Source organism: Dermacentor variabilis, chromosome 2 (genome assembly GCF_050947875.1).
Source record: "Dermacentor variabilis isolate Ectoservices chromosome 2, ASM5094787v1, whole genome shotgun sequence".
Lineage (NCBI taxonomy): Eukaryota > Metazoa > Arthropoda > Arachnida > Ixodida > Ixodidae > Dermacentor > Dermacentor variabilis.
Window position 1 is genome coordinate 207,062,349 of NC_134569.1, and position 16,662 is coordinate 207,079,010.

General features: G+C 44.5%; 1 protein-coding gene across 1 annotated transcript in view; it reads right to left on the minus strand.

Annotated features, from left to right (window-relative positions):
* Nucleotides 1–16,662, minus strand: part of LOC142571159 (3-oxoacyl-[acyl-carrier-protein] reductase FabG-like) — a 104,775-nt gene that overhangs the window by 21,151 nt on the left and 66,962 nt on the right. Inside the window, exon 5 of the mRNA XM_075679437.1 lies at nucleotides 714–754. Coding sequence (XP_075535552.1) covers nucleotides 714–754 — 41 coding nt within the window. The remainder of the gene's footprint in view (nucleotides 1–713; nucleotides 755–16,662) is intronic.

Here is a 16,662-nt window from a genome sequence, read left to right on the forward strand (position 1 = left end):
AGCAGTGTTACATTTTGTCACAATATAGACGCATTTTGTCAAATACAGACTACCTCAGACGTTTGAGGCGGATAACTTAAAAAAAGAAGGGACACTTCCTTTGAGCGAAAAATATCCTTCAAGCTTATGGCTCCGGACACGTCAAATGTGCTCCCGCCCTTAAGCTACGAACGTTTACCTATTGTCAATATTCCAAACAGCTTTAAGGACATTAAATCAGGTGCGTTGTCATTTATCTAAGAACAAATGAACATTGACTGGGCAGACGGAAAAGTCAATTAGACAAAGACAGACAATTCAGAGTTAGTTTGTGTTGTAGAAACGCAGGCACGCCAAATAAATTTTCCCGTCCAGTAGGAATGTATCTTTTCTTTATGAAAAAGAAGAAGGCTTCGGTTTAATAAAAATAAAAGGAAGCCTTGATAATAAATGCTTCGGTGGCAGTTTTACATACTCAGGGGATATGTATTTGTCTGATTATTTTAGTGGTGTTTTCTCTGGTTGAAAGGACATTTGGTGGAGCGGACCGAATGCGCACTATTAATATAGCGTGTTTTCAGCGGTTAATAGATGCCTTTACTGCATTCAAATATTCGTTTTAGTGTATATTTACACATTAGTTTGCGTTCTCCGAAACTGAAAGACGCACCAGCCTTCTCTGTTGGAAAGTTCGTAGAGACGGAGAACCAATGCACAAACATGATTTCACTTACCGGCCTCATTGTTCCAATGCTAGAGACGTTTACTATATTTCCTGCAAATAAAAAGAAAATAAAAACAACAAAGCAAGCTATATACATCAATGGAAAGCGAATAATTGTTTACGTCGCTAAAAGCAGCAAACACTCTAATTTTCCATTCCGGCACGAACACTAGAATTTGTCGCCGTAATCGTTTTTTATATCAGCTGTAACGACTAAGCAAACTTTTGTCTGTATACGTTTGGGTGTACTCTTCAAAACACTGCCTGAGTACAGGTAACATCTGATAAACGAGGTACATTTGCCTAGTTCTTTCCGGTAAGGAGTAATATCATTACCTTTATGGCAACCTGTCGTGCAATTTCACGACAAACAGTGCCACAGTTTAATACGGGAGTTTACATTTAAGACTCTAGTGCGCGCCCTGTAACATGCTTACTAACTTTCACTTCTTGTCTTAACTGATGACGTTATTGCCCTGACAAGGTTGCCAGTATGCAATCAATCATCCCTGAAAGACATTCGATGCTATACAATCCTTTTGATAGGATACCGTTAGGTCCATTGTTTCTCAGAGAACATACATAGTCATTGGGGATTGATAACAATGCAAACATAGCTTTTGTTGCTTGACAGGCACCCGATGAGTCACGTGAAGCCAAAATGCAGGACCTAAAATTGTTTTCATTATCTATTTAACAGCGCTAAAGAATTCGTTCTAGCGAGCAAGTTCAGCATGCAAATGTAACAAGCTGGTCCAGCCTCCAACTTTTTATTTCGTTCTCTTCAATTCACAGATTAGTTCGTTTGAAGACAGTTTGTATTTACCTCAGTTTTAATTCTTAGTCAAGCGAAACCTTGAAATATCAAATAGAGTTCTAGAATTGAATTTAGGGTGCTTAAAAGAGCCCAGTGGGAGGATTATACCACACGTACAGGCCACACCAGCAGGCGAAATTTCGTCCATGGAGGTGATTAGGCTACCAAAGGGCTTGAATTCTCGCATCAGTGAAGGCGGGACCCTCATGGGGCGGCGACCAGTATGTGCGCGCGCACACTCACTCACGCTCGCATACTGCCTACCACAAGCGGCAAGTTAAGTTGTCGTTCCCTTTCACTTTTCCTTTTCTGTATGATCGACTGCATCTCAATTTCAGGCACAGTTAACATCTTATATATATATATATATATATATATATATATATATATATATATATATATATATATATATATATATATATATATATATATATAGTTGAAAACCAGGCAGTGGAGCCGAAGTAGAGAACGCCTTCTTTATTCGACACTTGTAAAAACAACTACAAAAATACAGGCGTGCGCTCGGTTCCGCGCACTTTTCTAACTACGGCTTCTTCTAATCTTTTTCGGAGCATAATATTTAACAGCTCCCGGCCAAACAATTTGCGTATGCTTGTTTTTTTTTAAGACGGAGCTTCTCCAGCAGATTCTAGATGGTACAGCATCTGTACCGGTCTTCGCAACGTGTTTCCACGAGAAGTGCCCACTTTGCATGAGCGCACTTTGCCGTAGCTGCTCGGAAATAATTCTGTCACTTGTCCCATCTTCCGCAACTGTCTTGGCAAGTTTAATTATTTTATCAGTACTATGTCTCCAAGCTTCACTGATTCTGAGTGCCTAGTTTCATTATTGTGAGCGGAACAAAGTTCTTAGAGGTGCTCTCGTCGCCACCGGTTCCAGAGATTACCACATGTTCTCTGTGTTTCCGTCTTCGCTGAAGTAATTCGCGTGACGACGGTGTCTTTTTTGTTGCTGTGCTCGACCAGTCTAGAGGAAGCATGGCGAATCTTTGGCCTATGAGGAAATCACTCGGCGTAAGCGGCACTGGTTCAGAGGCTTCTGCATGCACAAATGTTGTCGGTCGTGAACTTATTATCGCTTCAACTTGATAGAGCGTGGTCGGAAGTTCTTCATATTTAAAGAAATTGTTTCCTAGTGTTTCCTTTAAAGTAGACTACACAGATCTAATGAGTCGTTGCCTAGATCCTCCCCACCAGGGAGCTTGTTCGGCGATAAATTTTCACACAATCCTGTGACTTCTGAAATACGATCGTACATCCTGTGATTTTATTAATTCATAAAGCCGCTGGAACTCCCTTGAGACCTTTCTAAATGTCTTAACGTTTTCGGAATATGCAATCATACATTCCTCGTAGTGCCACAAATCGTTTAAATGCTAGCAGGAATTTGTCGTAAGACTGGTGACAATCTCCAGATGAAGCGCTCTGACAACTGCACATGTGAAGATGAGTGCGTATCCCTTCTTCGTTGGTCCTCCATTATCTTTGTGTAGAAGCGGTCCGGCAAAATCTATACCACTGACTTCGAAAGGTGGAGAGGGCTAAACTCGTTCAGCTGTCAGAGGCGCGAAGGGCTCCGAGTATTGCTTGCAGGAATATTGCCGGCAGACTGTGCATTTGTGAATGACTTTCTTTACAACCTGCCTGGCCCTGAGTATCTAAAACTTTGCTCTCAGTTCAGTCAAAAGAAAACTGAGTCCAGCGTGTAAAAGTCGTTGGTGTTCCTTCTTGACCAACAACTTTGTGAATGTGTCTGACGCAGGAAGCAGAATGGGGTGCTTGGAACTTTCCCGGAGGTTGCTGAACTGAAGACGACCTCCCAAGCGAAGAAGCTCTAATTCGTCGTGATATGGTCTGAACCATTGGAGTGTGAATTCCATTCTGTTGACACTCGGTCCAAATACTCTATCTTGTGTTCCGACGTATCCAATAAATTTCAGCCTCTTGTACTTCAGTTGCGTCTCACGGTCCCTTCTTTCTGGTGTCTGTGTACCTGCAATTTCTAGCAAATGGTAGTATCTACGCAGTTATACGCATCAGTCCGTTATAAGAGCTGTACTCGTTGATGTAAGCACTGGTCGAGCAGCTGCTTTCAAACACAGTTTTCTCTTCTCTTCTAGGCCGACTGTATCCTGAATTGCTGCTGCTGTACAGGTATTTTCTTCTATTTCGAATAGATCCTTGGTGTAGCAGGGCTCGTCGATTGTCGTCTCAGTGTAGCGGGAGTTTTGTCCTTTCCACCTAATTGAACTTTGTAAGATTTTCTCCGCAGTGGATCCTATTGACAGTAAATCGGCTGGATTTTGATCACTCGGACAATATCTTCACATGTTCAATTCAGTTAGGGAGATTATCTCTGTAACTCGGTTTGCTACGAACCGTTCCCAGCGTTTCGCTGAACGGCGTAGCCAATGAATTTCGATCATGAAATCTGTCCACATAACTGTTTCAATGCCCTCTAGATTTAGGTCACGTTTCACTGTTTTAGTTAGTGGAGGTGCAACGAGAGCTCCCATCAGTTCTAATCGTGGCACAGTTGTGTTTTGTATAGGTACGACTCTCGACTTGGCTAGCAGTGGCTGAACTGTTGTGGCTCCCTTGAAGTCTCGTATCTGAAGGCGGCGTACGCGGCCCGTACGCGACTGGGCTAGCGTCAGTGAAAGCGTGCATTGTTACCTGCACACTCTCGCCCAGGAAGGTTTGACCGAAATGTCTCTTAACTTCTAGCTGATTAACAGTTCTGACGCCTTTAGTCCACGCTGTCCACTCCATAGGAAGAGATTCAGGAATTGGCACATTCCAGGTGTATTTTTCTAACCACAGCCTTTATATAAATGACTTGACTACCAGCACGAGCGGCGCTAAGAATCCAAAGGGATCGTGCATGAGCGAGGCGAAGCTTAATATCTGTCTCTTCGTAACCATTTGTTCGCTCAATGATTACAGCATCTTCGTTAGTGATGGCTTTAAGATGTCTCTGTCGGTATCGTAAGCGAGACCAAGAATCTTTTCTTGTTCTACACCGAACTTTACCTTTACGTCTCTACTATTCTGAAACTTTCGTAGGTGTCCATCATTTGTCGTCCACATTGTTAGATGCATTCCTGCCTCTTTCAAGATACTGAAACAATCGCTAACGACTTGCTGCGCTTCTTCTTTGTTCTGTGCCCCGATCAGCAAGTCATCTACGTAGAAATGACCTTTCAATAGTTTGGCAGTAGAAGGGTATTTGTCTTCTACCAGTTGGAAGTGGTGTCGCAGAGTTGCAGCAAGGAAAAAGGGACTGCTACAGGTGCCAAAGGAACCCTTCTCATGCGCAATTCTTTAATATTTGAAGACCCTTCTTCAAACCAGAAGTAACGAAACGCGTCTCGGTCTTGTTCAGCCAGCGATATTTGAAGAAACACTTTTTCGATGTCGGCGGAAATTCCAATCTTGAAGCTGCGAAACTTCAGCAGTATGTCGAGGATGTTGGGGTTCAAAGCCTCTTTAACGCGACATCCCGGTTATACTTAAGCTGGGAACGGTAGTTCCCAGCCGGTAGTTTCCGGCGCCACTGTAGTTTAACTTGATAGCGACCATTTTTTCTAATAGTTGATTCCACCAAGTTCTTCAGGACGTGTTCGTCATGTTTCGAAAGTCTCCCTTCGTTCGTCTGTCCCAGATGTTCAACTTCCCAGAAAGACCTCAGTTGCTGGGAAACATTGGCTTCGGTTAGGCATATGTTGAAGTTCCTTACAGTTTCCGGGGTTGTAGAACATAGTGTACTTCTCGTATCTCCATGATGTGTCCATCCTATGATAGTTTTGATGGCGGTCAAGGAGTCATCCAGTCGATGAATTCTTCCGCTGACGAGCTGCCAGTAATAGTCTGCACCTATAAGGACGCTTACTCCAGGCTCAGGAGAGACCTGAACTGCGTTAACGTCAGCCAAAAGTAAGTTCTTGCTTTTCAACTTTGCAAGTACATTTGTCTTTGTCAATGCTGACAAGTCATTGCATATTTCGGGAACTTCTATAGCCTCTACTTCAAGTAAGTTTGAGTCATACTGGCTATGCAGCATGACTCGTACTCTCCGATAATATTTTCGCGGTGCTGAAACGTTTCCAAATACCGAGATGGTGAGCTGCTCTTCGGCTAACACAGCGGCTTTCAGCTTCCTAGACAATTCTTCCGTGATGAAGCTGCTCTGAGTGCCACCATCAATCAACATTCTTACAAAGCATTTGCTTCCAGTGCCCAGAGCCCAAACTTGGGCGGTCTGTAGAAGAACAGTGTACTTTAGCGAGTCTGTGGACGAGCTGGACGTCTGTGTTTCTATCTTATTCTGCTACCATTTTGGGTCACACATCATGGTGATATGTCGTCCCTTGAATTTAGCACAGCTTAGTCTCTTCCAGCTTCGGCATTCCTTAGCTTTGTGAAATTGTCTAGCGCAGCGGAAACAGCATCCTAATTTGCGTAGTTTCTCTTTTTTCTCGTCTAACGTTAGTTCCGTAGGGCAGACATCCGCCAAATAATCTTTTTCACCTCATAATATACAACTCTCTGCAATCACTTTTACGGTTAACATAGATGCAGAACCTTGAAAATGCTCATTGTATTGTCGTTTTGCTGTTGAGGCTTGTTCGCTCTTGTCAGAAGTCATCATTATAGTCTGTTTCCGGCTTCTTATTTCAAGGCTCAAGATGTCTAGAAGAACAGACATTTCATTTAGCCTGTCATTAGCAACGGCTGTATTTGTAAAAGACAAGATACGCTGAGTATACCGGAGTACCATTTCTTGCGGAAGATCTTGTATTATAGCAGTTTTCAGAAGCCCTCCGTATTCTTTTTCTTCGACGCCAAGGTTGTGCAGGGTTCTCACGCGCGTCTGCACTTCTTCATGCAACCTTTGAAGCCCTTCGAAATCTTCGCAAGAACGAACTTGACGTAGGTTTAGAAGACGACGTATGTGGTCGTTGACAATCAGTGACTTCTGACCGAATCTTTCTTTGAGAAGTTCTATAGCTGTGCTATAGCTTTCGTTAGTTGTCGACAGGCCGCTGATGACACCTTCCGCTTTACCCATCAAGTAGCTCCGAAGATATTTCAATTTGTTACGTCTGTGATATATCGGTTCTGGTGAACAGTAGACTCAAATTGATCCCAAAATTCTGGTCATTTATGGGGTCACCATGAAATTCGGCACATCGAGCTTCGGGTACCTTAACGTTTGCGCGTGCTTGATGAAAGTCATCGTGATATGCTTGGGTAGTCGTTCGCAGAGCGGATAAAATGTGCTCAGCGCGGGATTTCGCGAGGAGGATAGATTCTTGATACTGTCCGACGCTTTGAAGATCATCCTCAATGTTATCATCGGTAACATGCTCTTCTACTTGGTTGCCAAGGTCTGTAAGCATAGTTTCCTTTATCTTCATTAAGTTAAGAAGGTCGGTCAGCTCACGAGATGGTGTTGCTTCCGTGTGCATAAGAGTTGTCATGTCGTCGATGATCCTGGTGACCGCTGCTCGAACGGTAGCCCGCTTCCGTCGTAGTCTTTCCATGTCGTCACGTCGGGAATCGGATGCCTCTTGATGACGTGGATCGTTTTTCGATTCTGTCGCAGCGTCGTCGCGTTGATCAACTCGGTTGGTCGTCCTCCTCAGGTAGCTCGCTTCATCGTCGGGGGTCTTCAACTGTAGATCTGATATCCTTGTCACGGCACCGTATGTTGAAAACCTGGAAGCGGAGCCGAAGTCGACAATGCCTTCTTTATTCGACGCTTGTAAAAACCACTTAGAAAATGCACGCGCGCGCTCGGCTCTACGCTCGTTTCGAACTTCGGCTTCTTCTAATCTTTTTCGGAGCCCAATATCTCTCTCTCTTTCACACCCACACACACACAGACACACACACACACACACGCTAACGTTTGCGTGGCCGTACATATCGCTTTCATGTAAACGTATCTTCATTTGGTTGATATGCACATGTATATTACCTGTACAGACACCATGCAATGTATTCTGATGAAGGCCGGACCCCGGCCGAAACGTCAATAAACCGCTTCATACGCGCCGCTACTTCGCTGTAGTATATATATATATATATATATATATATATATATATATATATATATATATATATATATATATATATATATACACATGCATACCGTCATACATACATACATACATACGGTACCGTCACAGAGAATTTGTCCCGCTATGTAGATAACCGTGTCAGTTCAATTCCTCCTAAATTTTCTTCTTATATCAAAGATACTAACCACTTCCTGTCGGATATCGCTGACTTGTGTGTTCCAAGCGATGCTCTTCTAGTCACACTGGACGTGGCGTCACTGTACACGAACATTCCCCATACAGATGGGATTCAATCTGTACTCCGTGCATATAACGATTCTGTAGATGACAAACCCATCGACGATTCTATCCTTTGCATAATTTTAACACTAATCCTTGAAGTCAACAACTTTGAATTAGACGGCGAACATTACGTTCAAACCAGTGGTACCTCCATGGGCACAAAAATAGGTCCCAATTATGCTAACATTTTCTTGGGCTTACTAGAAAAGAATTTCCTCGATACTCGTGACCTCAAACCATTCTATTACAAACGCTTCATCGATGACATTTTCTTAATTTGGCACCATGGTGAAGCTGCATTACTTTCCTTCGTTACCGACTTTAACAACGCCGCACCGTCAATTTCTTTTTTCCATTCCTATTCATCACTCAGCATAAACTTTCTTGACGTATCGGTATAGTTGTGCAATGGTAAGTTAACGACAAATCTTTACAGAAAGCCCACTGACCGACAGCGATATCTGCATTTTAACAGCAGCCATGTCAAGCATTGCAAAACGAGCATTCCGTACAGCCAAGCTATCCGGTTCAAAAGAATTTGTTCAGACAATAGTGAATTCACTCGCAACTGTAACCAGCTTCGTGACGCACTAACCGTACAGAAATACCCTTCACAAATAATTGACGATGCCCTTAAACGGGCCGACTGTCTAGACCGGAAGGAACTCATCTGCACGGACAAGCGATCGGCGCCAATTTCACGAACTAACCTTATCCTAACACACTCTGCATCTATTCCTAAAGTGTCCCACATTCTCAGAAAGCATTATAACTTACTAACACAAAGCGACCGTCTTAAACACATTTTCACGGAATCCGCAAGGGTTGTCTATCGTCGCTCTAGAAATCTGCGTGACCTAGTAACCTCTTCCAAGACTAAAGCGATTGCTCCTGCTGGTTGTCATCCCTGCAATAAGCCCCGTTGTAAAGTTCGTACACACATGACAACATCAAAGACTGCTAGAAGCACAACATCCAATTTTTCTGTTAAAATCAACGGCGACTTCACTTGCGACAGCGCTAACGTCATCTATCTGCTTGAATGTTCAGTGTGTCATATGCAGTATATCGGTCAGACCGAAACATCTTTTCGTGTCAGATTCAATAACCACAAATCACACGTTAACAGCTTGCCACACCTGCCATTATCGTTAAAAACAATAAAGATGCAATTTTCGTAAGCGTGCACCTTCGTTTCTAAATCTACCTATGCCCCGGACCTACAGAACTTCTCATTGAATTATGTATATATATATATATATATATATATATATATATATATATATATATATATATATATATATATATATATATATATTGTGACGATGCGCCAAATAGATAAACATACAGGAGGGGGTGTCCCAGCTAACTTGAACCAAGACTTTGAGAAAAACCTATGCGTTCTTCAGAACAGAAATCCCGTGGATGTTGTTAGCGATTGTCTGAACTTACAGTACCATTTTATTGCTCGTCTTTCTTGAGTAATCGGCCGAGATAAATTACCGTGTTAAATATACCTTGAAACGTTCAGGCATCAATAGGAAAGTTGTGGAGCTTCACAAATATTGCCCAACCCAGGCACTTCCAACAGGATAGACTTAGGGTGGCCGTTTTCATTCGGGAACAACGAAAGTCCGCCTAGTTTAAAAATACCACGTGACAGCGCACTTTGTGCGCCCGATTGCGCCACGAAAACAGCGCTCTCAACCGTGCTTTGTAAAAAATATCGCTCGCTTCGCGCCTTTCGTGCTGCCCACGACAGAGCTTCGCGTTGTGCTTGGTTCCGAGATAAGCGCCATTGGGTTCGGGCGGCAGTTGAAGTACAGCGCGGCTACCGTTTCTGCGGTGCTAATTGCAATCTCAAGCTAGAAGAACGCATGCGGATGAAAAATGACAAGCTCGTGAGTTCGAATTTGGGAGCAAGGCCCCTAAAAGCAAACACGCATTATAACAAGCTTGAAAATGTCGCGTGAATCACGCTGGTTGTCACACTAGGAAGAATTGTAAACTTCTACAGAAGCTTGTTTTTTTTTTTTGCTTCCGGTCCATTCCGTGTCGGCAGATAATTTTAATTTCATATTACTTACGTGCCGTGTCTCGTCGTACAAAAGTTTCGCACAGTTGTCTCTTTTCATGGATACCGGTTTTAGAGATTTAGAGAGATATCACGGTGAATAACGAATATGCTCAAACAAGTAGCCCTCTACCATAATGCAGTATTGGCACCTTTCCAGCACGTCCGATGTAGCCTTTTTGATGATGCAAGACGATATCTCGCTGTAGGCCTCAGCATTATCTGCCTTTAGCGCTTCTGGTGTAGTTGTAGGTTTGCGGTACACTCCGTATTCACATGTCCACACAAGAAGTCGAGAGGTGTCAAGTCCGGCGACTTTGCAGGCCATGCAACCCGTCCATGACGCCCGACCCACTGGCGTTTATAGGCTTCGTCAAGCCAGGCTAGGGCAAGGCTGCTGCTGTCAGCTGGTGCACCGTGGTGCTGATACCAAGTTCGCTTTAAAAACGCAAGAGGAAGATCACAGCGAAAATCTTCGAGTGTGCCTTCCAAGACGTCGTTCACGTACCACTGAGCAGTGAGCATGTGGTAAAAGAATATGGGGCCAATTAATCTTCCGTCAAAAATACCGCACCACACACTGAATAACCATTGGAAGTGGTGTCTGGTCAGCGCCACCCAATGCGGATTTGTATCACTCCAGTAATGCGCATTATGGATGTTGACTTGACCAGAGCACTTTGTCAACAAAATCCGGTGTTTCATCACTGTTCACAAGCATTCAATTTCAGAAATCCAGCCGCCATTGAAAGGGTCTTTCTTGCAGCTTTTGATGCAGTTGGAGGTGATGCGGATGCATTTCAACCTTGCTAAGAACTCTGGACACTGAAGACTCTGAAATGCCGACCTCACCACTCACATCACGCACGCTGGAATGAGGGTTTGCAGTCATGAAAGCCAAAATGTCCCCTTCAGCCTCCTCACTGACGGTCCCCTTTCTTGAAGCGTCTTTATGAAGCTACCTGTTTCAGCGTCAAGTAACTCCTCATAATTGTGTTCGCGTTGGCTGTTACCCCACATTGCCAATTTCGGTATACCTTGGCAGCTTTCTTCTTGTCGCCCCGTGCCGTTCCCAAGGCTAAGACCATGTTCGCCTTCTGTTCGCTTGAATACAGCATGCTATAGGCGCTGCAAACAAATTCTTCGAAACAGTTGCGCGACACGACAGTAATAGACAGTCGAGCTCACATGCATCTAGCCGATGGCAAAGCTTCGGAGAAAAGCGGCATTGTGACAAATGATGTTCCCTCTCGCACAGGTTCCAGATGTATGATGCATGTTTTGTACGTATTTTTACTGTTCCGCATCGACTTGAACGTTGGAAAAAAATTTCTCTTCTCGTCGTATTGGAATAAACGGCTGATGACGGCGCGTTTCTCAGCGGTAGGCACGAGCGGCTGCTGATGAAGCGCTCCTTCGGAGCGCCGTCGCCAGCCAGTGCCGGTAATGTCGGAGTCCAGCAAAGGTTGAAGCCCTTTCTCGTATTTGAAGGGGCAGCGCGGCGCTGGCGATGTTTTTACGAATCACTCATGAGAGCATTGTAATCGTGGCGGATTCGGACGCACAGAGCGGGCTGTCACGTCGTATCTTTTATTCTCCGGGGTTTTTCGTTTTTCCCGATTAAAAACGGGCACGCTAAGCCCACCTCATTCATTGGAAGTACCTGGGTTGGGCAATATTTGTGAAGCTCCTCAACTTTCCTATTGACGCTTGAACGTTTCAAGCTATATTTAAGAAGTTAATTTATCTCGGCTAATAACTAAAAAAAAAAGACGAGCAAGAAAATGGTACTGTAAGTTTACTTAACCAATAACAACATCCACGCGATTTCTGTTCTGAAGAACACACAGTTTTTTTTTTCAAAATGTTCGTCCAAGTTAGCTGGGGCACCCTGCATATATGCATACTGGTTCTGCCGCTATCAGAGCAATTACTCCGATCAAGGCAGGACCACATGCCGAAACGTTAACGAGGAGTTAAGGAGTTAGTAAATCGTCAGAATAAAGTCATCACTTATATATATATATATATATATATATATATATATATATATATATATATATATATATATATATATATATATATATATATATATATATATATAAACATGCATTCATACATACATACATACATACATACATACATACATACATACCTACATACATACCTACATACATACGGAGATGCATACATGGTGTTTCAGATAACTTTAGGCAGAGTTTAAAAATATGCCGATGCACTCTCTATGACGACGCGTATCAATGCATGTTGCTAACTTTTGCATGCAGTGTGTAATGTTATTTTTTATTTTGCCTATTACCGAATTATTCAATAATAATTAACCAACTTCTGAAGCAACGAAGCTACGCAAAATTTTCAATTATAATGTTGTAGAGCGCTTTGCAAAACGTCCGAATTGACAGTTTCTAACTTTCGATCTACTAAGTATTTGTGTGCTTCAGCTTACTGCGGTAGGCACCACAATAAAAAAAAATATGAGCCGACATGTCCGCTTGCGCCGTGATTGCAGCGGTGCCGAACCGTCCCCCTACAAACGAACATAGCATGTAGCAGGGCGTACTGCCGCATAAAAGGTGACAGCGCAGTGACGAAGGCGTTGGCTGCGCGATTTACGCCAGCGGTGTGCTTCCCTCGTCGAGTTCATGAGAGCGATAAGCAGACGCAGCGGCAGCACACCCCGGTAAATGCTTTCTTCGTGGGCGGAACGCTTGGGAGCAGTCAAATCACGACGCGCAAACGGGCATGTCACGTGGTGTTCTTTTTTTATTTCGCGGGCGTCCGCAGTTAGCTGAAAAATACGAATACTTATTAGATAGAAAGACAGAAACTATTTATTACGACGTTGTCCAAACCACTTTGCAACTTTCTTATAGGAATTTTATCCCCAGCTTCGTTGCTTCAGAAGTTGGCTAATTATTACTGGCTAATTATCTAATTAAGCAAAGTACAACATATAGCGTGACAGACTACCTACAATAGAGAGCAACATGCACTTGGTGCCGTCGTATTAGAATGACTCGGCATAATTTTAAGCTCTGGCAAAAGGTAGCCGAAACACCCTTTATATAATTCAAGGAAAAGTTTCTTTCTTTCTTTCTTTATTGATTTATTTAACACAATGAACAGATTGTCTTAGGGAACACGGCTAAAGGCAAACATTTGCCTGACTAGTCCGTGCCACCTAGTCAGGCAAATGCCTGACTAGGTGGCACGGCCTGTAGGTCCGGTGCATAGGTATTTGAAGAAACGAAGGGGCACATTTACGAAATATGGAGGTTTTTATATATGTATATATATATAAACCTATATATATCTATATATATACACAAGCAGAAGGGAGAAACAGAGGACCTCGAATCTTGTTAGTAATGAACTCGGGAAAAGCATGCATGAAATCAGCCGCTTGTTGTGTAAATTACAATCTATAACGAAATGAAGAAATAGCAATGATAACATGCCGCCGGTGGGATCCGAACTTAAACCTCCGACTTACGCGAGCGTTCCACCACGAACTGTGCTATGGGAAGGCCTATCAAGTTATGTATATTATGTTAAGCAGAGGATCAATGGACTGTGGCAGTAGAAGAAGCAAATAAAAGTGAAAGCACGTAGAGAAAAAGAACAATGCACTTTTGACTGAAAGGCGAAGAATTATTTGCGATAGCAAAATTTGTGAGCAGCTATAGGAAGTAAGGTTAGCAGCTTTATTGGCCATATATATGGTTTTAAAAACCCGTCGGACTTCGCTTCCTTCCTTTTCTTTGCTGCGGACAGTGACCTGTTGTTTGGATGGCGCGTGCTTTGGCTGACTCGGATGTGCTTGCAGCACGACTCTGAGGACTGAATCGACCACCGGTATTTATCGTTAAGGTTGGTAAGAAGTCTCGAAATGTAACGGAATCTTTCCGCAAGGAAACTGTCTAAAAATGGCAATTCTTCAGACCTTGAAGAAGCATAAGCTTTAGGTCGAAAGCAATAGCGATATTACAGAGGAAGAAAATTATGAAAGGACGGTACGCATACGCACTACGAAGACTGCGCAATGACCTTCCTTGTAATAGCAGGTCTGATGTGTGCCGAAGTTGGGTTTTACCTCATGAACAAATGTTACTCTAGTTCACAGGCGGTTTCGTTACAACTCCCACAGGCCACAGAAATTCTGTTTGAGACGTTCAGATATTGGTGACTACATTGACGCTAAACAACGCCAACTTCAAGCTTTGTAGCGGAGCCAACTTTCTCTAGAAAATAATTTTTAATGGTGTTCTGCAGTGAATATATTATTCTGAGTGTACTTCAGGCATTTAGTTAATGTTCCAAATCAAGCAAGCACATAGAATCTATTGAAATTTCTGTAACCTTTCTTTTTTTTAAAAAAATAACTTGTGAGGTAACAGATTAAAGATAAGTGTTCAACGTTTAATGGGTGCACTGAACAGTTCCGAGGGTAACGTCTCTTCGTAACCGTGGAGGCAGGTGAAGCAGAGTAGGAACAGCTGGTTGTCCGAACGGCTCACACTCGTGCCAAGCACTGGCGATCCGGCTGGCCCACTGGTTGCACAGCAGGCATGGAAGAGACGATCTGGCTGGCCTTGTTCTTGTGCTCTTCTTCATTACAATTACCCCCGGTGCAAAAGCGGAGCCATCCTGGCGGCTTACGACGTGGAGACGAGCGGGTCATAGAATTGTTTCAGGCGGCGCACGTGAACAACATCCCGTCCACGGCGGCTCTTGTCGGATGTCGATGTAAGCGGCTCTATGACATAGTTGACCGGAGAGGTCCATTCGACGATGCGGTATGGTCCATCATACTGCGAGAGAAGTTTTGCCGAAAGTCCAGGCGTGGTATAAGGCACGGACAACAAGACAAGGTTGCCGGGAGCGAAGTTCGGATTCGTAGCGTCGCCATCAAGGTGGGCTTTTTGTCGATGTTGGTCAGCGGAGGTGAACTTTCGGGATAATTGACGGCATTCCTCGGCGTATTGGGCGACGGTTCAAACGGGAGCACATTCTGACGCGTCTGGTGTATAAGGCAAAACCGTATCGATAGTATGGGAAGGATCGCGACCGTAGAGAAGAAAGTATGGAGAAAATCCTGTGGTACTTTGCGCAGCCGTATTATATGCGTACGTGACAAATGAGAGGATGCTGACCCAGTTTGTATGCTCCGATGAAACGTACATGACGAGCATATCACCAAGGGTGCGATTGAAACGCTCTGTAAGTCCGTTAGATTGAGGATGGTACGCCGCGGTGGTCCGGTGAACTATGCGGCATTGAGCAAGCAGAGCTTCAACCACCTGCGACAGAAACACACGGCCTCTATCACTCAGCAGCTCCCGAGGCGGGCCATGACGAAGAATGAAACTATGGAGCAGAAAGGATGCAACATCACTGGGGGTCGCTGCAGGTAGAGCAGCGGTTTCGGCATAGCGTGTAAGGTGATCAACTGCGAAAATAATCCATCGTTTTCCAGCGGGTGTTAGTGGTAGCGGCCCGTACAGGTAAATTCCCACACGGTCGAAGGCACGAGCAGGGCACGGAAGCGGCTGTAATAGTCCGTAGGCCGGATGAGGCGGAGATTTGCGGCGTTGGCATTGCGCGCACAAGTGGACAAACTTTTGGACAAAAGCAAACATTCCTCGCCAGTAGTAACGTTGCCGCAGGCGCTCATACGTCTTCAAAACGACTGCGTGTGCACATTGTGGGTCAATATGGAAAGACGTGCATATGTCGTAACGCAAAGTAATAGGGATAACCAGGAGCCCCTTGCGACCATCGGGCTAGTAGTTCCATCGATACAAGAGTTTATCGCGGACAACAAAATGGACATCCTGGCGGCGCAGGGAGCGGGAGATGGGAGATGCAGGCGAGCCAGAAAGGAGATACAAAAGAGAGGCCACCCAAGGATCCTTGCGCTGTTCTGATGCGAAGGTGTCGATGTCGACCGAGGATACCGCCTTAATGGTGGAGAGGGAGGCCGTGTCGGCTGGCAGGGGAGAGCGGGACAGAGCGTCAGCGTCAGTTTGCTTGCGACCTGAGCGGTATATGACGTGTATGTCGTATTCTTGAATGCGCATAGCCCAGCGGGCAAGACGTCCAGACGGGTCTTTTAAAGAGGATAACCAACAAAGGGCGTGATGGTCAGTAACCACATTGAAAGGCCTGCCATATATATAGTGGTCAAACTTCCCGAGTGCCCAAACGATGGCCAGGCATTCTTTCTCTGTGACGCTGTAATTGCGTTCCGCTTTGGTCAGCGCACGACTGGCGTAAGCAATGACGTACTCGGAGTAGCCAGACTTGCGCTGCGCAAGGACAGCGCCAAGGCCAATACCACTGGCATCGGTATGCACTTCAGTTGGGGTGGTGGGGTCGTAGTTTCGCAGTATAGGCGGATACGTCAGGAGACGGCGTAAGGTCACGAACGCGGTGTCGCATGCAGGAGACCAGGAGGATAGGTCGTTGGCGCAGTGCACTTAAGAGTTGTGTCAGAGGTGATATTATCGAGGCAAAATTGCGAACAAAGCGTCTGAAGTGAGAACAGAGGCCGATGAAGGCTCGGAGTTCTTTGAGTGTCTTAAGTTTCGGAAATTCTGCCACGGCGCGAAGTTTTGATGGGTCAGGCAAATGCCGTCTTGTGATACGACGTGACCTAG